At 49.8% G+C, this 23,215-nt stretch overlaps 1 protein-coding gene across 1 annotated transcript in view; it reads left to right on the top strand.

Annotated features, from left to right (window-relative positions):
* Positions 1–23,215, top strand: part of EPHB1 (EPH receptor B1) — a 413,891-nt gene that overhangs the window by 154,290 nt on the left and 236,386 nt on the right. The window contains exon 3 of the mRNA XM_036266458.1: positions 792–1,473. Coding sequence (XP_036122351.1) covers positions 792–1,473 — 682 coding nt within the window. The remainder of the gene's footprint in view (positions 1–791; positions 1,474–23,215) is intronic.

Here is a 23,215-nt window from a genome sequence, read left to right as displayed (position 1 = left end):
TGGGAAGATTGAGAGATGTTACTTAATAAATGCATTGTTTCTTCTCTTCTTCCAGTTTACAGTGCTGCTAAAAATGAGAGTTCTCTTTTCCAACACAAAGCCTGATCATCTCTCCCTTGTAAAGAAGCTTTTCTTGCTCCCTAAGTAACACATTCTCTTCCATTTGCACAAAATGAAGCTTAATTTCTTCCATTAAGGATCTCTTTCAGCAGCCCCTACTCTTACCAGCTTTATAGTCTAGCTCTTTCAAAAAGTTGATGTTATAAAACAATGGTTTATGAGAATCTAAGTTTGTTGAGACCTTCTAAAAAGCTTCACAATCATATGCTTTTCAGAGATATACACAATAAATGTATTAGGCTCAGAAATTAGGATTTCCAAGGTAGGGATGTCATGCTGTAGTATTCCTAATATACAGAGTGGCTGTTGAGAGTAGAGGCTGTGGCTTGGAAGGATGTCCTTGCCATCCTGTGGGGCTAAAGCTGTAGGTCCCCATGGATGTGATGAGCCATAGTCAAGCATATAAGTTCTGGGTTAGATAAAGGGAGGCTTTCTAAAGTCTATTATATTTGGGGATGGGCTGCAGAGAAGTATTTTGAAGTCTGCTTATAGGAGATCTTTAAAAGTGGGTTAGTGTTAAATGTGTTTATTTCTCTAGTCAAGCAGGTGGACTGGTGAGCTCTTAAGGCCCCCTTCCAGTGCTAGGCTTCTCCTCTGCTTTGCCTCTCTTTGTCTTCTCACTCTCTATTTTCTGTTTTTACATGTGTGTGCCTGTGTACTGCTTGGTACAGTGGGAAGAAGTCAGCGGCTATGATGAAAAACTGAACACCATCCGTACTTACCAGGTGTGCAACGTCTTCGAGCCCAACCAAAACAACTGGCTGCTCACCACCTTCATCAACCGGCGGGGGGCCCATCGCATCTACACAGAAATGCGTTTCACTGTGAGAGACTGCAGCAGCCTTCCCAACGTCCCAGGCTCCTGCAAAGAGACCTTCAACTTGTATTACTATGAGACTGACTCTGTCATTGCCACCAAGAAGTCAGCCTTCTGGTCTGAGGCCCCCTACCTCAAAGTAGACACTATTGCTGCAGATGAGAGCTTCTCCCAGGTTGACTTTGGGGGGAGGTTGATGAAGGTCAACACAGAAATCAGGAGCTTTGGGCCTCTTACTCGGAATGGTTTTTACCTCGCTTTTCAGGATTACGGAGCCTGTATGTCTCTCCTATCTGTCCGTGTCTTCTTCAAAAAATGTCCCAGCATTGTGCAAAATTTTGCAGTGTTCCCAGAGACCATGACAGGGGCAGAGAGTACGTCTCTGGTGATTGCTCGGGGCACGTGCATCCCCAATGCAGAGGAAGTGGACGTACCCATCAAACTCTACTGCAACGGGGACGGGGAATGGATGGTGCCCATCGGACGCTGCACCTGTAAGCCTGGCTATGAGGCTGAGAACAGTGTGGCCTGCAAGGGTAAGCTCTGAGACCGCTCAAAACCTCTGCTTCTTGCCCACCTGGGGCAGGGCGAAGTCTGCAAGGTTTCCCACCCCTAGCTCCGCATCATACAGGAACAGAAGAGCCCAGTGGCTCTTGTATTATAAAGCTCTGGGGAACCTTCATCCCCTATGATAGGCCTGATGATTTTTCAATTGTGTCCAATCAAAATGTCCATATTCATGGTAGGGGAAGAGATAGGAAGAATGCCAAATGATGAATAATAGCTAAACCACTCAGTTATATCTAGTTTGGGGACATGGACATATTCTCTCTCTCTCTCTCTCTCTCTCTCTCTCTCTCTCTCTCTCTCTCTCACTTTTATATATACACACACATACATACACATACCCCTTGCATCCTGTCCAGCTGCATGCTCTGAGGCATAGAAAATTTGGGATTTGGGATTTGGGTTGTCATGAACAGTTCACTTAAGGGTAATTGAGCAGTGACTGAATTTGGAAAATATTTTAATTCATTTGAGTCCAGCCCCCACAGTACTCAACTTTGTATTGAACCCATGTAGCTCATTAACTCAAAGCCCCCTGGTTTGGCTATCTTCCTCCAGGGGCTCAATGCCAGGCTGTGGGGCAAGAATGGGCCTACTTTTGGTGCCTTCAGGAAGGAGATGAAGCTGTTGGAATGGGGGTGAGATGCTATCATGAGTTGTGTTACCTTTGCTTCTGAATGATACAGAGTGATGCAAACTTTTCCGTTTGTGGGGATCAGGGTACTGTGTGCTCACAGAGGCTCTGCTCAGTCCAAAGGAGCACAGGTCTAATGCATGGCAATCGATATGCTGAGCTAGCTCTGGACTCAGTCTTCTCTGGGAGTGAATAGAAGAGTCTGGAGGGTGCACAGCTCCTCTGTTGTCTAAGTGCATGGAAGTGGAACATGGAGGGCAGACTCGGGGAAGAGAAAACTGCTTTCCTTTGTTAAATTTTATTTGTGGGCTTCAAAATTCCAGACTCTTTCAAGAGCAAGGCTTCCTGCATGGACCTCAAAAATGACCACCTTGACCTTAGTCCATCACTCAGGTCCATTAGGGCAACTTGAAGTGGGGGTCTGCATTAGCTCCTCTTGCTTTAACATGAGTCTCATGCCTTCTGTGTATCCTGTTATCATCCCCACCCCATTTGAACACCAGACCACCCCTTGTGTCTTTCTCACTCACCTTTCTCCCCAAACACCTGCAGGCAAAGTGCCAGGCACAGACAGGATTGCTAATGCCCATGAGCTCTGCAATCCGTTGGACTCAGCTAATTGGCTGGGCTGGGGCCCTCACACAGCCTTTCTGAGAGAGGAGAACTGTGCCTTTGTGTCTTTATTGGGTTTCTTGGTTGTGGTCGCATGATGGATGTTGTGGAAGCAGAGGGGAGAGAATACCAGATCAAGCGATGAATCAATGCAGACAGTTTTAAAATCAGCCTGGCCCGGTCCCACAGCGCTCCTGCTCCTCTTTGCCCCATTGGTTGGAGGAGGGGCGGGAGGTGCCCTCTTAGGCATCTGTCAGAGTCTGCATGGGGACCCAGGCACCAGGCTGAGTTCTTAAAGGGGCAGGTGCAGCAGCTGCCAGGCACACTTGCAATAGCGAGGGTGATTTCTCCAGGCTTTAAAGGGCTGCCATGCCACACTTGCTGGCTGGGCCCTCTCGTTTTTCTCATTATTTCCTGAGCAAAACGGCAGGAACCTGAGCAAGCATTGATTGGTTCTGATTTAATTGGGACTCTGGGAACAGGCTCATTTCTTTGGGCTAATTGGAACTTTTCTCTTTTGGGGGGGTTCTGCTGTCCATGCTGCTTGTCAGTCACCTCCTGTGGTTGTCCTGGGAGGACCTGTGGGGACAAGTATTTAAATCCATGTGGTTTCTTTCCATTTTTCCTCCCCAGCCCCAACCCACTCTGGACTTTTGGGGGACATTTTTAATCTAAGGTTATTGTGAACCTGGCTTGACTTTACAAACTGCTTCTCGCAAACTCATTGGAGTGTGGAGGGAATGGGGAGCCCGGGGCACCGTCCTTTTGCCATTTCAGAGGCACAGGCAGCCACATTTTGGTGGCATTTCTGAGAGTGTAGAGCCTAGCAGCCTGGCTGAGCTCAGTGCCCCAGACAGGCAGAGAAACCCCCCTTTATCCTGTCTCAGCAACTTGAAGCTGCATCTTCCAGATTCGTGGCCCTCGGCTTGGCTGGTAACCCAGCCTTGATGGCTGAGCCAGCCCTCCCTTCCCAGGGCCCGCGGCAGGCTTCTCCCAGGAGGTGAGGGGGCAATGGGCACAGATGGTTACCTCGGGAGAGCTCTGCTCCCCTGGGTTTGAGGCAGGCAGTGAGTGTGGACAGATCTGTGACTGGGGCCATGGTGTGTCTTCAAAGGAAGGCCCTCGCCTGTTTTGGGTGCTCAAGCTGTCAGGTGTCATCATGGCCATTCACAGCAGTTCTGGGGTTCATGCTCATGAGGCCAGGAGCAGGGCGCACAGTGGATGCCAGGGAATTGTGAGTGGGAAACAGCGATCCTCCATCAGCTGTCCTGGAGAAGGAAGGCAAGTCACACTCCCAACACAGCCCTGGAGACAGACTGGCGAAGCCTGGATGAGTCTGTGTTGCCCACAGTCATGTGGAGCTGATACATTGTCTTTTCGGGATATTCGAGTCTGGGCCTTTGCATGGGTTGAATCTACAGGGTGGTAGAAAGACTATTCTTTACATTATTTTTCTAGCACGACAGACTTTCACGATGGGTAGGAACCTTCTCCTGGCTTTCAGTTCACATCTGCTGAACCCTCTCCTGTCAGAGTCATGGTGACCATGACTTTGGTTGTGCAGAAGCACCTGGAGACCAGTTAGGCAGCTCAGCCAGTGAAGAGTGGTCCTGGCCTAGAGCCGTTTCTGCTGTGAGGAGGGAGGATGGGGGGATGGGTCAAGCAGAAGACTCTGTGGGGAGGGATGTGTGGCAAGTGGCTCGGACATTTTCCTGAGGACTCCATGGCCTAAGGCCCACTCCCTACTCATTCTTCCTGCACACACAGGTTGGGCCTATCAGGCAGAGAAGCACAGCAGTCAGCTGACCCTGCCAGTGACTGACCCCATCATGCATTTGTCTCTATGAAATTGCTAATGACTAGGAAAATGGTCCATCTGCCTCCATGAAGATTCATGCTCATGGCACAGTGGATTAATGAGAAATCATGGCTTTGTCTTTACCCACCCCCACATCTTCCCTGCGCAGGTTGATGGCTAAGTCGGTTCTCTGTGTGGGGCCCTGTAGCTCAATTGTCTCTGGGCCAGGAAGGCCAAGATTGGGTGCTCTGCCGGTGCTCTCTGTGCTGCGGAGTCTAAAGTATTGCAAACCGAAGCTGGTCTCTGGGAGGCTAGAGGGGCTGAGATTGAATGTTGCTAGGGCAAACCTGGCATAGGAAGGCCCCTTGACTGTCTGTTAGAAATGTGGGGGCTACAGTAGCCCATATGGGTGCCCAAGGAGGGGTCCCAGATGCTGGGACTGCCTTTGGAAGCCAGGTCCTAGCTGGAGTAATGTACTCATGGGACTTGGATTTGCTTCTGCTGCTTCCTGAGCGTGTTGCTTTCCCTCCCAGGCACAGAAGCTCTTCTGGAGCTTCCAGAAGGAGCTGCCTCATTGGCCGTCCTCTCTAGCCACTGTTAGGGGACAGGAAATGACAATGCTAGGCATAACGTCCTCCCTTCCTCCTGCTCCTGAGGGTGCCCAGGCCAGCCTTGCTCACCACTGCGGAGGGTGTACACTGACCCATGGTGCCTAGGCCTTCATTCTTGGTGCTGTCACTTGCGGGTGGGGGTGCAGGCAGATGGAAAAAGGAAGAGAGTGTGTCCAGGTGGAAGAGGCCTAGCCCAGAGAGGAGCCTGTTTTAGCCCTGGCTCTGCTGTGAACTTCTGGGTGGCTTTTAGTTAAGTCCTTTACTACTGACAGTCCCGTCTTCTCTGCCTACCCTCTCAGGGTGCGTGAAAATCAAGTAGGATAATGGATGTGAGACTGCTCTGTAAGTCAGGCAATGCAAGATATTTCCAGGTGTCACTGCCCTGGAGCCCTAAAGCACACCATCTGATTACTGAGGGAATAAGCTCTGCAATGAAGTTGGCATGTGGTATTCCTACCTGGAGACACAGGTCGGCAGGAGTGATGAACATCAGCCATTACCTACCTGCACCTGCCCAGGTCCAGCTCCATGTCTGTCAAGCAGTGGCCGGTGACATCAGCACATAGGTGAGATCCGCTTCTCTCGCCAGGTTGACGAGTGTGTTAACACATGATTGAAAGGTGTGGTTTTGAGGCAGGTGGTCTTTGCGCGCTGGAGGTCTGAGTAGGAAAGAAGACTCCCCACGCCCCGAGAGAGAACAATGGTCTTTTGAAGCAGTGGTTCTTGACCCCAGGGTGGGCTTGAGAACCCATGGGAAAGGTTTTATAAATTGACATCTCAGGTGCTCTCTTCTGAGACTCTTTTGGGTGGATCTGGTTGGGGCCCAGGCCGATAGCACTGCATGTAAGCTCCAGACTAGGACCATCTATGAAGCTGGAGTCAAGAAGAAGGGGGCCTCAAGGGAGGTCACTGTAGGCATCCTTGGGCTTGTGGGATTTGTAGAAAGAGTGGACCTGAGCACCTGAGGGGACGTAGAAGGAGTGTGGGAGCGGGGACTGCAGAGGTGAGCTGGGGGATGGGTGGACTAAGCTTGAGGCCTGCAGGCTGATGGGAGGAGATGCTCAGAGCGTCCCTGCACCTCCAGTAGGGCTGGGGGCTGTGGGAAGGCTGAGCAGGACCCTGATGAGGCCAGATGTTATAAATGTGGCACCTCAGCTGCTTGGAAGCCTGAGAAAGGCTCCGAGCAGAGGAGACAGGGACGGAAGACTGAGAGTGGATTGTCGGGGAAGAGCAGCCTTCCAGGCAGCTGGCCAGCACCAGCCGTTCACTGGGGACTGTCCTCAGAACAGCAGGGGTGCTGCCACTGTGCTGAAGGGCACATCAAACCTGCAGGATTCCCGTGCCCTGCGCAGGGCCTGCCAATCAGAGTTGGGGCTGAAGATTCAGGTTCCGTAGCCAGAAATCCACATGGATTTTCCAGGGGCTCTGAGGTCAGCTAAGACCAATCCAGCTCTGGATGTCGGCAGGGCTTTGACAGCTCCTAAAGGACAGCAGTTCCTGGTTCACCTGTCTCCCCGCTTGCTTGGTGTCTCTCCTGCTCGCCACGTATCTGTCAAAGCCCTGAGGCCAGACGCCTCCCTGTGTTCTCCTCAGAGGCCTCTTCTCCTGCGGCATCTTCTTCACTCCTCTCCTCTCTCCAACGGGGGCTTTTTTCTTCGGTAGTGCTCCACCTACATGTAAACTCTTTCACGCCTAGAGAAACCCAAGGAACATTTTGCACCTTTCAACAGTTTCAATGCCTTTGTCAACTTGAGCAGCCGAGAGGAGCCAATGCATAAGCCTGGGGGAGTTGAGATGAAAAATCTACGGAATACGAAGGTAGAGAAAAATGTGTCTAATTTAGCTCCTCTTGGGACAAAAAAGTTTCTGGGGCCTATTTTGATCTCCCTTAGGGTTGCTGGTCCCAGCTCTGGGTCATCACCTGCCTTCTCACCCTGGATGTTGAAAGGGAAGAAGGGCCCTGAGGGATGGGGGGGCAGCAAGCACTGGCTGCTGCATTGGGGGCGCCGAGGAATGCTTTCTGCTCTCTCTGGCCCGTCAGCAGCTGGCTGGTGAGTGAGAGGAAGGCCACAGCCCAGACAGCCTCCTCTCAAGCCCCAGGGAGATCAGTTCTGCTCACAGCCCTGGGCCTGGGAGGCCAAGGTCATTAACACCACAGCCCTGTAAGATGAGCTTCATAATAGGATTTCCCAACAGGCTACTTCATTTACAAATCCCTGGGGCCTCCTCTGCCCCCCATGGTGGCTGTGCCCGGCTCTCTCTGGAGAGGACTCTGGTGTAATTGGCTGGATGTAATGGGCTGTGACATGGCAGGAGCAACAGCAAACAGAGCTGGAAGGATGTCCCTCTGCCATACAGACTTCTGCATACTGAGCATGGGGACTCAGTCCCGGGCTCTGGTGGTGGCAGAGGATAGAAAGGGGCGGAAGAAAGGGGGAGCTCCACCCTGCCCCTTCTGCCTTTGAAAGATGGGGGTAGAAGCACCCAGGTCCCATTGGTGTTGACCAAACAATCATGATTCTCCCAGGTCATTGCTAGAGTTACTGAGAATAATTTGGTAATATTCTGTGCATGAGACCACCTGGGTGGAAGGAAGCCCATGACTGAATAAATAGGTATTATCAAAGATGACAATGAAGGGTCATCTGGTCATTACTGAGGCATTGTGGGTAACAGCAACATCACAGGGCTAGCAGGGTAGCTAGGGCCCTGGTGCCACCCCTTACCAACCCTCTTTGGCCCATGAAGAACTATAGTCTGAAACTGCCAAGGTGGGGGGGGGGTGTGTGGGATGCTGCGAGACTGTCTGTTCTGACCTCTTCATGGTCCACAGAGAAAAGGTAGCCAGCAAGCATCTCTGGGCAGCAGTCTAGGGAGCCTCAGCTAGTTGACCTCACAGCCAGGATTAGAACCCAGGGCTGGGGAGGCCGCCATCTGCCTTTGCTTCTGACACTGGGTGTTGTTGAAATGAACTGTCTCAGAGGCACAACATGTATTTTCAGAAATGTCAACCTCCTCCCAGCTGTTCTGTCACAAATCCTCTCCTGTGCCTGTGTTGTCCCTTGTCTTTCTTGGGTTCTGACACTCTCTGGAGTCATGCTCTGTGGCCGTACGTTTCTGCACTGCACAACACAGCTCGTGTTGGCTGTCACCATCTTCCTTTGAACTGCCCGGGAGAAGTACTCTCTCCGGAGGCTCTGACATATTGACCTGCCGATGAGCCACCCAGAGGGTGTACAGGTAGGTGACCAAGCTCCTTGAGAAGGATGAGGTCTAAGGCTTCGTGCTTACAGAAGAGGACAGAGGGAAGGTGGCTGGGCTGTGGGCTGGCGTCTGGTTGTGCCTGTAGTCCGCATGAGACCCAGCATGGCCCCAGGGCTGAATCCCTGCTCAGGCAGGGCTGAGGTCAGACTTGCCCCCTTTACTTTCTTGCCCCTGTCTTTCCCTGGAGCTGGACAGTTTCTTTCTGCAGAACTTGAGCACTAACATCTATCTGCAAAGTCTTCCTCTGCTGGAGGGGAAACCACCACTTTGGAGTTTGAAGCATGGAGATGAAAAGTCATACTGAATTGGAGCCTGACTGGAGTGGGGTCTTTTAGTTCTGGTCTCCGGGGAGCTCCGAGGGTCTGAGTTCTGTGTCCACTGCTTGTGGCCATTGACAAGCTGGGCTGACAGTGCCCAGTGCTCCTGGGCCTCAGTTCTCCCTCAAGGCAGTGGGGCAAAGAAGACCTAGAAGAGTCCGCCCAAGGCTTTTGCAAATGGAGAAGTAAAACCTCCCAACTTGGGCAAATCATCAGGAACAAGCCTTATTTTGCCAACGGGGCTTGGACAGGGACATTGAGAAGGGGGCAGTCCTGACTTTTCCCTAGGGGAGGGGTCCTGTCTGCACTCTCCTTGCTGGCTGAGATAGGGGCTTGAGTACCGGTTGCCTGGGAGGCAACTGAGCCCTTTACATTTGTTTTGAGGGCCAATTAATAAGGCAGAGCAGGCACGTCTGGGGGGATGTGGCTTAGTGCAGAGGCGTATGTCTAGGTCTGCTCTACGAGCTATTCTGTATGACAGAGAGCATCCCGCCTTCCTGTGTGCCCAGCCAGTCTGCTGCAGGGTGAGTCTGTGCATCTGCAGGTGTGCTGGACACATCCTCCCGTGTGAGTGTGTGTGTGTGTGTGCATGTGCACACACATGAGTATGCATTCTCATGGCCGGGGAGGTCAGGAGGAAATCAGCTCAGCCACATGAGGCCCTGGAGAGGCTGGTGAAGAGAAGGAGGCATTGTGGGGAGCCTTAGGAGGCATGTTGGAATCACAGGGCCAGGGAGGGCCAAGCCCAGTCCTATTGAGGGTTTTCACTGAGGGTACAACCCAGTATAGAAGAAGGGCTGGACAAGGGCATAGGCACTTTGATTTCTGGCTTGTTCTTGGCCTTTGTCTGGAATAACCCCCAACCTTATGGGCATACATTTCTAGTAGGGGCTGGAGTTATCTTGGGGTATGACCCTTTGGGGAGTGCTCTGGTCATGTCCTTGCAGGCCTGGGAAGTTCTGGCCTTCAATTCCTCATCGGGTTGGATTCCACTCAGGAGTTTATGAGGAGTGAGTGGCCCCGTGCTCAGTCTTTCCTCAGGCACTTACTGGGCACCCACTGCTGCCAGGCCCTTTATTCTAGGTGCTCAGATGGGACACTTTTACTCCAAGAATATGCTACTTCTTAGCTCCTAGAAAGTGCTTGCAGTGTGCAGAGGACAAGGGGGACACGTGTGGCATGGCTGTCCTGGAGAACTGGTGGAGGATGGCTTCTCCCAGCTGGATGAGACCTCCAAGGACAGTGAGTCCAGTCCACTGGATGGCACTCACTTTGCTTTCCCCCAGCTTTTTGACGCCTCTGGTGATGGGATGCTCAGACCTCCTGAGGCAGCCTGGTCCCTCTCTGAGCCCTACGTGCTAGTACTGAAATGAATCAGCGGCCCACTGTGTAGTCCCTGAAGGGGACCTTGTATGCAAATCTCCCTTATTCCAAGTTACCTTTGGTGGTTGTTACTATTAAGAAATGTTTTGAACAGGTAATGCATAGGAAAAAAGTACATTTTCCTTTGACTCTGGTCCTCACCAGGGTCCCTCACTGTTAGGGTTTCTGACATGCTCTTGCAGAGAGGGTCCATGCATTCCCTCAGCCAGAACACAGACATACCCTTCTCCCACCTGCACTGGGGCAAATGCACAGGCTTTTCACCTAGTTCCCCCACCCCCTTTCTTACTTAACAACGAAGGTTTACAGTAGTTGTTTTAATTTTTTTAAAAAATTGATTTTAGAGAGAAAAAGGGAGAGGGAAAGAGGGGGAGAAACGCCATCGATTGGGTGCCTCCTGCACGCCCCCTACCTGGGGATCAAGCCTGCAATCCCAGGCATATGCCCTGATTGGAGAATCAAACTGGCGACTTTCTTTTTGGTATGTGGGACAGTCCTCAACCTACTGAGCCATACCAGCCAGGGCTACAGTAGTTAGGTTTCATTACAATGAAATCTGCCTCATTCTTTCCAATGATTGTATAGTTATTCCATTGGATGGAGGTACCTTTATTTAATTGGTCCTTCATTTATCTACATTTAGGTTGCTTCCTGTTTTTCATTTCTAAACAATGTTTCAACAGATATCCTTGTGCATTCATCGTTGCACTTAAGTGTGAGCATATGTGTGAGACAAATTTATTAATTTATACAATGAATATGTATTGAAGACTTTCTATGTGCCAAGCACTTTTCTAACAGCTAGGGATGAATACGTTTTTAGAAGTAAAATTGCTGAATCAGAGTATATAAATATTTAATTTTGATAGATATTCCCAAATAGTCCTCCAAAAAAAAGGCATTTTCTTTCCTACCAATTTTTGCTCCAACCAGCAATGTAAGAGCTCCTATTTCCTGTACCTTTGCCAAGATAATAAAATATCAATCATTTTTATCTTTGCCAATCCGACAGATGAAAATCGGCATCCCACTGCAATTTCAATTTGCCTTTGTCTTACTATGACGGCCACTGAAACATGGCAGGTTCCGCCAGTTGCCCTGCTCGGGAGCTGAGGCACACACTTTCCTGTATAACGCATCATTAAATCAGGTGATTTGCGTGTTGCAGACAGTTTGGAGTTTGCTCACTCCATGACGCAGTCCACCCTTCACTTGCTTCTCTTCCGTTCCCTCCTGCCCCGCATCTCTCCATTTGCATGTTCTTTACCCGTCTGTGTCGTAGGGCATTTTGGTACATGCCTTGAAACTGTGTTGGCATTTTTCAGACTGTGGTAGGAGAAAGGTCTGCAGATGGGACAGGACAAGAGCCGTTGCTGGTGCTAAATGGCCGTGCCGGTCTCGAGGTCCATCAGGAGAGCTGGCCCAGCCTCGTTCGGTGGGAAACACACCGGGCTTACCCATCCTTTCCTCCTCACCCCAGGGCCTGTTCCAGGCTCCCTGCTCTGCCCAGCTCCATCTCTCAGCTCTTTGGCTCGGTCCCTCCACCCCACATCTCTCCCTTAAACTGTCCTAGCTTACCTCTGGGGCCTTGGGCCTCAGCTCACCCTGGTGACACCCCTCAGCCACTCCTTCCTGTCACCAGCCCTTAGCCCTCACCCCCTCCACCCTCCTCTTCATTTCTTCTGCACCACCCTACTCTCACATACTTGCCATCCCTTCCCCAGCCCCCTGAGTCAGCTCAGCCCCATCCTTGACCAGGTGGGTGTCTGGGCCCCGGACTGGAGCACGCACCTTCCCACAGCCCTGCGGAAGCCCAGGCCCTGCTTCTGCCAGTGCGTGTTGTCTCAGCGCTGGGTCTCTGCCCGCTGCCTCCACCTCATTTTGTTTTTGTCTTCCGACTCTGCAGCAGCTCTCTGTCTCTGGGGCCACGGACTCCACCTCTCTTACTCACATTATTCCCCCTCTCCCCTCTTCTCTGTTCCTCTCCTCTCGTCTCCCCTCCCTTCCCTTTCCTTCTTCCCTTCCTTTCTTCCTTCCTTACTATGCTCCATTAAAGTAAACATATTCCACTTAAAAACAGAGTCAACTTAAAGAAAAACCATAAATTAAAGAACGAATGAAAACTCTGCATGTAGGCATGGCACCAAAGCAAGCAGACAGCCTGCAAATGACCGGTGTGGGACAGGAGTGCTGACTCGCCCCGTTCCCCGGGCTAAGGAAGCAGCGTGGCCACTCTTCAGGGCAGGCCCACGTTTCCTTGTCAGAGCATGTCGATGGTTGCACGGAGCGAACCTTCCCGGACTGGCTCCCAGCTTGCGTGAAGGCGCTGACACAGCGTGGCTATCATTTACGGAGCGCTCGTTACATACCAGATGCTCTGCCTAGGTCTCGTCCTGCGTGCTCTCTCAAATCCACGGGAGCCCTGTGAGGTACGCATGACTATCATTCTTGTTTTTTAGTTGAAGATACTGAGGCACGGAGAACTTAAGGAACATTGCCAAGGTCATACAACATAGGACTCAGAGGCCTGGCTGATGACTGCTGTTCTCTACTCCACCCCCCCCCACCCCCCCCGCAGCTGGAGAACAGCGAGATTCACTTAGGAGCACATTTGCAATTTGTGATGAGAGCCCAGGATTCAGTGTCCCATTTGGGCTGAGATAAACCGTCCCAGTTTGATCTGCATTCCCCATCGGCTAGGGGCGAGCTAGCCATGGAGTCCATGCAGTGACCATGCTCACTGGCAAGAATGAATCGAAGGTGCAGTTGAACCAGCCAGCTCCACCTCCATCGTCAGCCCCACTCTGTCTCCTCCTCCCTAGCTCCTCATAGGCTGGGCCACGCCCGATGCGTCTCTGCATCCCAAATGCCTACTCTGTGCCATCTGTTAAACGAGAACAAAACAAAATGCACGGAAAACAAATTTGTGGAAGCAGGATGTGAGCTGAGAAGGAAGAAAGGCTTTGCATAGGATGTGTAAGAAAACATCCCAGTAGCGCTGAGGAGTGTCAACGCCTAAGAAACCAGTCAGGAACTGGGCGTGGGTCCACTGACAAGCGGGCCTGTGCAGGGGTGACGATGGCAGGACCAGATGGAGGAAGTAACCAGTGATGGCAGAGGCCTTGTCTGTCTGTGGTCCCATAGAGTGACACATTGTGCACACACACAGAGAACAAAATCAACAGGATGGTCGCAAGCCCATACGACGTGAGGTCCTTTCACTAAAAGTTGGTGGTAACGTCTCAGTTTGACAGGGGACATAAGGTCAGTGCAATGTGTGTGTGTTTCCAGTGGAAAATGACAATCTGCTCTTTGCACAAGATGGATAGAGCTTCTTGTTGCAATTGTGTGGAATATGCAAGAATTCTGCCAAATCATGAACTTGGCAAAATTTTGCCTGTTTTGGGAACTAGGTGATTTGAGGGTTTCTGTTTGGTTTTGGAGACTGTCACACACATTTGAATGTGGAGACCTTTGTCACGTGGGGCTTTCCTTTTCTCACTGGTTCTGTTTGCCTTCCCCTCTGTCTCTTGGGCCAAATTTGTCTCCCGTTTTCTTTTCCGCCATTTATCCTGTTCTCTTGTCTGTCTTCTCTCTGGATTTGCTTCGAAAAGAGGAAAAAGAGAAAGCACTTTTCCCTGGTAGGATTTTAATGAATGGATAGCTAGTTCCATTCATTGTTTTTATTTTTTTCCCTAGAAAAACTGTTTTGATGTACATTGCAATAAAAAATGAGTTCTCTCATGTAGTAAAATACAGGAAATCAATGTTTGTCATTGAAATCCATTGCAAATATTGCCAAAGTAATTTTTGTCATCAAAATTAATATATAATCACACATGTTGATAATAAGATAATTCATTAAGAAGAACAATAGCTTTTTTTGGAAGTTTCTTTGTAGAATGCCGTGCTTCTCTGCTTATTTCTTTAGTTTTCTAGTGCATCCTCTGCTTCTTTCAGCTTCTTCACCTGTATTCTTGATTATTCTTGGCTTATGAGAATTCTTTCAAGCTTTCTTGTTATTCTGATATCTTTTACATCTTTCAGTCCAGCTACCAGTTAAGGACCAGTAACCAGTCAGAGTGACAACACCCTTCTCCCTTTGAGGGGATCTCTGCCCACCTACCCTGCTTACTTTCTTAAGAATTTCCTCTAATTAAAAACTCAGTTATTTGGGAAAGTGTTTTATCTTTGGGGATTGGCCCTTCTACTCCCCTTTTCTCTGAACCTCATCAAGATGCGCTTCCTGCCTCCTCCTGGCCCACCCCGAGAGCCTAGTGAGCTAACAGTGTCAGGGGGGGCAGATCCCTTCTGCTCTGAGGACTTCCTGCAGCCCCGGGGCAGTGGATTTGCTACCCAGAGAGCTGATAGCACCAGAACACAAGCCAGGTGGACATCCATGCACTACTTCTTCGTGACCCGGGAGGAGGAGGCAGAGGTGGCCGCGCTGCCCCTGGACATCCCAGGGGATGTGGCCTCAGTCCTCTCCCTGCCCTGGCTCCCCCTGACGCCAGGCGTCTCCAGGCCTTTCCCCCACGGCCGGGCTCCTTTCCGGCCTGTAGCTGTGTGCTGGCCCTGCCTTCTGGACCACAAAGGGCTCTGTGGACAGACATTGTGTGTTGTTTGCCAACACGGGGGCCTGGGTACACAGAGGGGCGAGGGAGAAGCCATCTGCTCTCTCCTTTCACACAGACCTTTGCTTTCTCCCTTTCACCCCCCCTCACTCTGTCTTTGAATGTGTATACAAAAATAAAAAATAAAGCAGTTGCTAATTAGAGCCACAGAATGCGGGTGAGCCTCGAAGAGGGGTACAGCAGAGAGGCCCCCTCCCGTGCAAATCAGCCGACTTTTAAGCGCCAGGGAGGGAAGGACAAGGGGGCCCCGATGGGGATTGGGACTTATTTGGACAAAATAAGCAACAAAGCTTCTTCAAAATGGGAAAGAAGGCTTTGTCTTCACCTCCCATCACGGAAGGGGAGTAAACCAGAAATGGCAGTTCCCCGTAAACTCCCACGGCTGGCATCCACCTACCCCACCTCTTATCTTTCCCCTCTCTCAATAGCCCCGCAAACAATAGTCGCTACTGGGGGACATTTGAATGTATCCTTTTACTGGTAGTTTTTGTTCTGCCTGATAGAGTGGAAATCTTTGGCGTCTCCTCCCAGGCAGGGCCGGGGGGCGAGGGGAGCTTCCCCCACAGGAGCAGCTGAGTCATCAGGAAGCCCCCGCCCGCAGAATACCCTCCAACAAATCAAGACTTTCTTTCAGGGCTTTTTTTTTAATTTTTAATTTTTCACTTAATCCTACTCTTGGTTCACCCAGAGATTTCGTTTTCTAACCTCATGTCATTAGTGTTCCAGGGGCCGACCTGATGGCCGTGCTGAGGTGCTGGCTGCCTGGTGTGTGGCTGGGGGGACAGGGCCAGGCTCACACCCCGTACTTCACGAACCCACCTGACACTCACAGAAGGTTCCAGATACCACTGCAGCCAGGGCCTGGGGCACCAGCAGGCAGTTCTGCTATGGCTTAGAATGGAGCTCCCTGCATCATTCATTCCGCCAGGCTCCCGCTGAAGGCCCGAGGTGCCCAGGTGGGCCGACTTTGAGGAGCTGTCAGTCATGGTGAGGGAAGGTGACCTGGTGACTGGGTCCCTTGAGAGGTGCAGTTTCTCCAGGCATAAGGTGAACAGACTGAGGTCACAGCTATGCGAAGATTTTGGCCAAGTGCCCTGTGCGTTGAGAAAAATAAGGTAGTTTTTTTTTAATGTAAGCAAATGAAGATGAGAATAGAGGAAGCCTTGTCATGGTCCATGTTGGTGCCAACTAGTCAGGGAGGAAGAAAGGAAAAGGAAATAGAAACTGGAAAGAAAGGATTATAATTAGTTCATTCTCTTCCATTGGTAGCTGCTGAAAGTGATGGCCACACAGAAGAGAAACGACCCCACTGGAATTGGTGGGGAAGATTCCCCGATTCTGGGATGAGGTCTCAGATGAGAACTGGGGAGTCCGTTCTCAGTGACCTGTCTCCAGCACACAGGTGGCAGCCCTCGGTATCCTTGGTACTTTATTTAGCTGTTCTAATTGGCGTGCCCTAGGATCTCACTGCGGTGTAACTCGCGTCTCTCTAGTGAATAGCAACATTGAATATCTTTCATGTGCTTATTGGCCATCTGTTTATGCTCTTTGGTGAAGTGTTTACTCATCATTTTTGCCCAAGTTTTAATGAGGTTGGTCTCTACTATTGAGCATTGAGATTTCTTTATATATTTTGTATACAAGTCTTTTTGTTAAACATATGATTTGCAGTTATTTTCTTCCAGTATGTAACTTGTCCCTTCTTTCTCTTAACAATGTCCTTTACAAAGCAAACATTTAAAATGTTGATGGAATCCAACTTACCCATTAATTTTTTTTTTATTAAAAACTGAAAATTTTAGAGCAGTTTTAGGTTCACAGCAAAATTAGGAGGAAGGTATAGAGATTTTCCATATACATACCCTCTGCCCCCACCCATGTGCAGTCTCCTCCATCAACACCCCCTCAGTGATACATTTGTTATAATTGATGTACCTATATCGATACCTTATTATCACATCCACAGTTTACATTGGGTTTCACTGTAGGTGTTGTACATTCAGTGGGTTTGGACAAATGTTTAATGACAGGTATCCACCATTACAGCATCATACAGTATTCATACTACCCTAAGAATCTCCGTGCTCTAACTCCTTAATCTCTCCCCACCCCTCATTCCCTGGCAACCACTGATATTTTTACTGTCTCCATAATTTTGCCTTTTCCAGAATGTCCAACAGTTGCAATTGTGTCATATGTAGCCTTTCAGACTGGCTTCTCTCACTTAGCAGTATGCATTTACGGTTTCTCTGTGTCTTTTCATGGCTTGGAAACTCACTTCTCTTTAGGGCTGAATTATACTCCACTGTTTGGAGAATGTATCTTTTTTTATTATTATTATTTCTCAGTTTACCCAGGTTTTGGATACTTTTGATGTCATGTACAGCAGTTCTTTGCCCAATCCTAGGTCACAAAGGTTTTCTCCTAATGTTATCTTCCAAAAGTTTTATAGATTTATGTTTTACTACATTTAGGTCTATGACTCATTTTCAGTTAGCTTTTGTTGAAGTTATGAGGTTCAGGTTGAAGTTCATTTTATTATGGTTTTGCCTATGATGTCCAGTTGTTCCAACACCAGAGAGGTGTGTGGATGACTTCACCTCCTCCAAGCCTGTACTTGAATGTCACCACCCTCCTCACAGTGTATTCCACCCTCGACAGCCCTCCCGGTTCCCCTACCTAGGTTTGTTTTTCTCCGTAGTACTTATCATCTCTAACACAATGCACAATTTCTCAGTGATTACGTGCACTCTCTGTCTTTCTTCACTGGAATGCAGTCTACATGAGGACAGGGTATCTGAGTATGTGCTGGGTGATGATAGAGCATTGGATGTATACCTCTTCCCTGGAGCCCCCTGAGGCTCATGGCCGCAGAAGAAGCTCCCCGTAGACAATCTGGAGCAGATCAGAAGTGAGTGTCCTGAGCTGGTGGCCTCCCCGCCTCACAGTTCATCAGGACAAACAGGTTTGTCAGAGCTAGCAGGGCACTGCGGGCCCTTCCTTCACCCACCCACCCACCGTGCTGTTTGAAACTCTAAGAACTTAAGCAATTAAACCGTTTTCCCTCTCAGTCTTAAAGTATTTGTTTCTTGAAACTTAAGCTTTATCCCCCTTTTCACCCTTACACCCTTTGAAAGACAAAGTGCTCTAATGCCCTGGGAAAATTATCTTCAATTCTAATCAGCCCTCAATCCTGGGTGTTAGTGACTCAGCCAAGGTGGTTGGCAGGGCAAGAGGGCACTGGGGGGAAGCTGTTTAGGAGGCAAAGTCTGTTAGAATGAGGCCTTCAGCTGGCTAATAGGGCTTCAGTTCTAGTGACAAGGCTTAACTCATCAAGTGGGAGGCCCTGGGAAGCCAAGAAGCAAAGATATGGAGACACCAGAAGAAAAGAGGGAAGATTAAATAAACCAGGGTAGGGGGGGGGACTTAGTAGATTCTGTCCCCTCTTCGTACTGGCCCTATCCTGAGTTCCAACATCACTCTGCTCTAGGCCTCTCCAGTAGCCCGTGGAGTGAGGGTAGGACGTTGTGTTTCCCTGGGGTCTCCTCCGGAGGAATGCTGCATGGGAGGGGCTTGGCCAATAGTGTGATTGGCTGGATGGGGAGGGGACTGGCCAGGCACTTGAAGGCTGCATTTGTACAGCAAGCCCGCTGTTCTTAAAGTGAATGTCGATTTGGATTTCAGGGAACAGGATGGGAGGGCTACCGCTGTGTCTGTCAGGGCCTGGCTGGTGAGGGCTGGTGGCAAGCATCTTCAGAAAGAGCTGGCCCTTGCCCTTCCTTGCTGCCCAGGCACTGGCCCCCGAGATACCACTCCACCTCCAGCTCCAAGTGCACCCTGCAGGTCCAGCGGGTCCTGGCATTCTGCCCTCAGCTCGGCTAGCCACACTCTTTGATAGTCTCTCCACAGCGAAGGCTCCTGGCCTGTTTGGAATCTGGTCACATACTCTGTTTGTTCCCAGAAAAGCAAACCCACGTTGTCTCCTATTTCTATCTTGTTTCCACCACTGGATGGACCAAGTCAGCTAATTTTCCCTTTTGATAAATTTGCTTCAGTTCAGTAGGAGGAGCTGCTGATTTTGAGTCATCAGAGCTGTGAGGCAGAGGAACCCAACTTGTAATATTTCTTAAATTATACTTTAATGAAGATGCCTATTAACACTTGTAATAATTCATAGCAAAGAAGTCTAAGCAGAGCTGGTTGAAATATCTTCCTTTGTCTTTTTTTTTTTTTTTAAAGTGTTACCACCTTAAATGGAGATCTTAATTACAGCTCAGAAACAGAGATTAGCAATGTCTGAGAATCGCTTCTTGCTTGTGTCCTTGGCCAGACTTCCCTCCCGTGGCTCCTCTGGGGGAAGACCTGCCCCAGGAGAGCCTTTCTCTCCGCCCTGAGCCCCTTCCCTGCCAGCCCTATATTGCATCCTTGCTATGAACCAATGCTGTGTGCATTTTTTTTTTTATCCTCACCCGAGGACATTTTTCCATTTTTTTGTTCAGATAGAGTGGGTGGGAGAGAGAGGAAGAGAGAGAGAGAGAAACATCGATGTGAAAGGGACACATTGAGTGGCTGCCACTCGCACGACCAACCAGGGCCGTGGACAGACTACAACTGAGGTACATGCCCTTAGCGGGAACCGAACCTGGGTCTCTCTGGACCGCAGGCCGATTCTCTAACCGCTGAGCCAAACCGGCCAGGGCAACAGGGCTTCTTAATTAGACAGAGAGTGCCTTGGTCCCTGGGTCTTCCTCTGAGAACACAAACACACACACGTACATATACATACACACACACACACATATGTGTGTGTATTTATGTATTCTCAGAGAAAGACCCAAATATATATATATTTAAAGAGGTAATGTCAAAACTGGGTTCCAAAAATTGTGGTATGATTTAAATGTTTGCATTCAACAAACAAATGTCTTTAACACAAAAATTGTAATAATCTATTTCATGCTATATGTATGAGAAGATATTTGCAGGATTTATAAAATGTATTCATGTGCAGAGCCCTAGAGGCAGGCTGCTTGGATAATGGGATACAGTTTTAAGTCGTGATGGACTTCTTTTTTCAGTCCTGTGAGTCTATCTCTCTGAGTGTGAATTTGGGGCCTTTCCTGAATGGGAATGAGGACAGTTGGCTCTCCTAGCTTGCCTGTGGCAGACTTGCTCAGTCCCTGAGTCTGGGAGGGTGGCAGCTCTGATCGAGGTGGGTCCCTTGTGCACCTGTACGTCCCAGGTGGGCCTCAGCTACATCCCCTCTCTCTGGGGGCCTGGTCTGAATCTGCGTCTTGCTCCCTCTACCACTGGGCGGATGCTTCATGGACGGAGCATTTAGAGTCTGACTCAGAAAGCACATAAATATGATGCCTGACTGAGCTAAGAGCTTCTGGCACAGTCACTTTCCCTCCTTGGGTTGGGGAATGTGTCATCCTGCAGGAGCCCTGCCCACAGTGCCCCCTGTGGTCTGGGATGCTCATGAACATCTGTGTGCCCTGACACCCACGTCGGCAGCCCATGCCCAGGGCAGGCGGAGAGCAAAGGGACTGCTTTCTCTGGCTGTGTTGATTGGCTCCCTTGCCTTCCCTAGGGGGCAGAGCAGAGGGACCTGATGGTCAAGGGCATGGTAGACCAAGGTTCAGAGCAACGGATGAGACCCCAGCTCAGCCTGATGGAAATGTTCCCTGCTTTATTATTGGGGAGCCAACTGTAGGTCTGGGAGGAGGAGGAGAGCTAAACAGTTCCCCTTGCCTGTATCCCTCTCCTTCCGAAGGAATCCTCTGAGCAGAAATAAAATGCCCAGGAGTGACAAAGGTGGGTTGGGATACAGAGAAAACGTTTCTGGAATATGTAATCCTAGAGGAAAAAGCTGCAGCTCCCGGCTTTGGGGCCTGAGGGGGAGAGGGTGCCTTATCTCTTCAGGGAAACTGTTTCAAAAGGTGTTGACTTTGTTCTATTGAGTTAGGAGTCGATGTTGGAAGTGTTTTATGTGGAAAAACAGAGAAGCAAGTCTGCAGGAGGTATGATCCAAAGGCCAGTGACAAGTCCTCCCCAGTAGTCTAGGTTCCCTGGTCTCCGGATTCGTTTTCCTAAACCCCAGACTGCGCCAGTCAGCGCGGTGCTCACCAGCGCTTCTCGCTCCCCATCGCTGTGAGCGCGCGTTCGCAGCACTCAGTCTAGGGTGCACACTACACTGACATCGCAGTCCCTAGACCCAGCCTGGTTAACAGTGTGGACTCGGGGCCAGACCGCCTGGGTTTGGACTCAGCCTCAGCACCTACTGGCTGTATCACCTTGGGTTAATTAATTTATCTCTCTATGCCTCAGTTTCCCCAGCTGTAATATGGGCATAATCATAACATACTTCCCAGGGTAGTTGTGAGAAGTGGTTGAATTCATACTTTCAAAGTATTTAGGATCTTTCTGGCTCTCAGAGAGCGTTCCATATAAATGAGCTAGGTAGTTATTATTCTCCACCTCACCCACGGCATGCAGGGACCCCTCCCCCTTCAGCTCCAAACATTCAGATTTTAAATCCCATTAACCCTTCAAGGCCTCCCCGAACTTCTGCCTCTTCTATAAAGAGGTTTTGCTTTCTTGCTCCAACTGACAACTAGACATAATCATTGACATTTGTATTATACCTGTGATATAGCCCATTGCCTATCTGTCCCTTCTCCTCTCTGCCCCCAAGCACCTGAGGTCCCTGCAGGCCCCTGAAGGGTCAGCAGCCCAGTCTTCCTCATTCCCGTTTCTTGCAGGAGGAGGGCTGCCAGTGTGTCCCTGCTGATTGGGCAGCTGCTGCACTTTGCACCTGGCTGCCTTGTCCTTCTGCCCCTTTCTGCTCTCCAGCTACCCCCATCCCCCAGTCTACTATTTTCCTTTTTGTCTTCCCCCCTTTCCTTCTCTTCCTTTTTGATTCTCCTTATTTCTCTGACCTCCCCCACCTCTCTCTTAATGAGAACTTTCACACATCATATTGATTCGGAGTTTTAAAAAGCTAGCATTGATTTTTCTGGGGGAGTTTTCATGATCTTATTTTAAAATGTAGGAGGAAAGCTGTTTCGAAAGCTGTTGACTTTGTTCTATTGCGTTAGGAGTCGATGTTGGAAACTCTTTTGCAGAGACTCAGAGACCTTAGGGACCTCCCATGCCACATCTGATGAGCTGGGGGTTGGGGCTGCCCCCCCTTTCACAGGCCTAAGGCTCGGGGCAGAGGGTGCTGAGCAGGGGGAGGCCTTGCACACTGGTAGGCCGTATGGGTGAGGGGCAGGCGGGGGTGGGGTGGGGGAGAACAGGGTGGGAATTTGCTGGCGAGACCATGGCTTCCGCTGTTTGGAGTCCCAGACAGGTCACTTGGACTGTCTAGTCTCTTCCCACCTGCAGCACGTGTGGGTCCAGCACCTTTGCGGTGTGCCCAGCCCTTTGCTGAGCCCTCTGCTACTATCATCTCATTCCTTCCTCCCAGTCACCTCAGGGTGCAGGTCATATTATTTACATTTCACTTTATGAGTAGGAGGAGATTATAGGAATGGATTAAAGCTAGCGAAGGGCAGTGGGTTAAAGAAACAACTCTCTGTAAAGATGGAATAGAAGAAAGAAGGGGGAGGATATGGTTGCCACTGGAGGACATGTGTTCATGCATGTAGACTGCATTCAATCTTTTTGGGAATGAGGCTGGATATATATAAATAAACCAACAGAGTCAAGTGAATGGGTAAGGATATTTGATGAAGGGAAAAATAAAGGCTGGGAAGTAAGATGATCAGTAGCTGAGATCTGATGTCCGTGGTCAGAGGTTGATCCTCTAGATGGGCAAGTTGGTTGTTGACAGGCCTGACTTGCCTGGCACCCCCTTTGGTTTCCGTAGCCATGAACTATGATCACCCCTCCCCACCTGAGTTCAAAGCTTCCCTGGGTCCATGCAACAGTTTGAACACGGCAGCCTGGCAACCCCCTAGCAACTGCTTCCTCACCTTAAGAAGTGATCAAACCATCCCGAGATGACGTGGAACCTTTGGCCTGCCTACTAACTTTCTGATAGTCTAGATTTTGTAGCAGAAAAATTTTATGCCCCTTTTCCCCTGGCTAACTTCTCATTTTTTGGATTTCAACTCAAAGGTCACTTTCTTAGAAGTCACCCTGCCTCCTCCTCTGTGTGCCTGTAACCCTCGGAAGGACCCGGGCATTTCTTCTGTCACGTCACATGACTTCTCTAAACAACCTCTTCTGCAAAATTGCATTAGATAACAACAGTGCTTCTGTGGAAAGAAAGTTAGGGTTTGCTACTCAACACTTGTGGAACTTTGTAGCCAAAGCCCTGAGAAACCAAAGATACTATTAAAATAAATCTCTTCCAGCCTTTGCACCCAGCATCCCAGTAGGTGGATACGTTGTAGCCTTGAACCCTAGGGCACTGCCTTCTTGGAAATGTAGGTCCTAGAGGGAATTGACC

This window comes from Molossus molossus, unplaced genomic scaffold, assembly GCF_014108415.1.
Source record: "Molossus molossus isolate mMolMol1 unplaced genomic scaffold, mMolMol1.p scaffold_m16_p_18, whole genome shotgun sequence".
Taxonomy (NCBI): Eukaryota; Metazoa; Chordata; class Mammalia; order Chiroptera; family Molossidae; genus Molossus; species Molossus molossus.
This window is presented reverse-complemented; position numbering and strand designations above follow the sequence as displayed.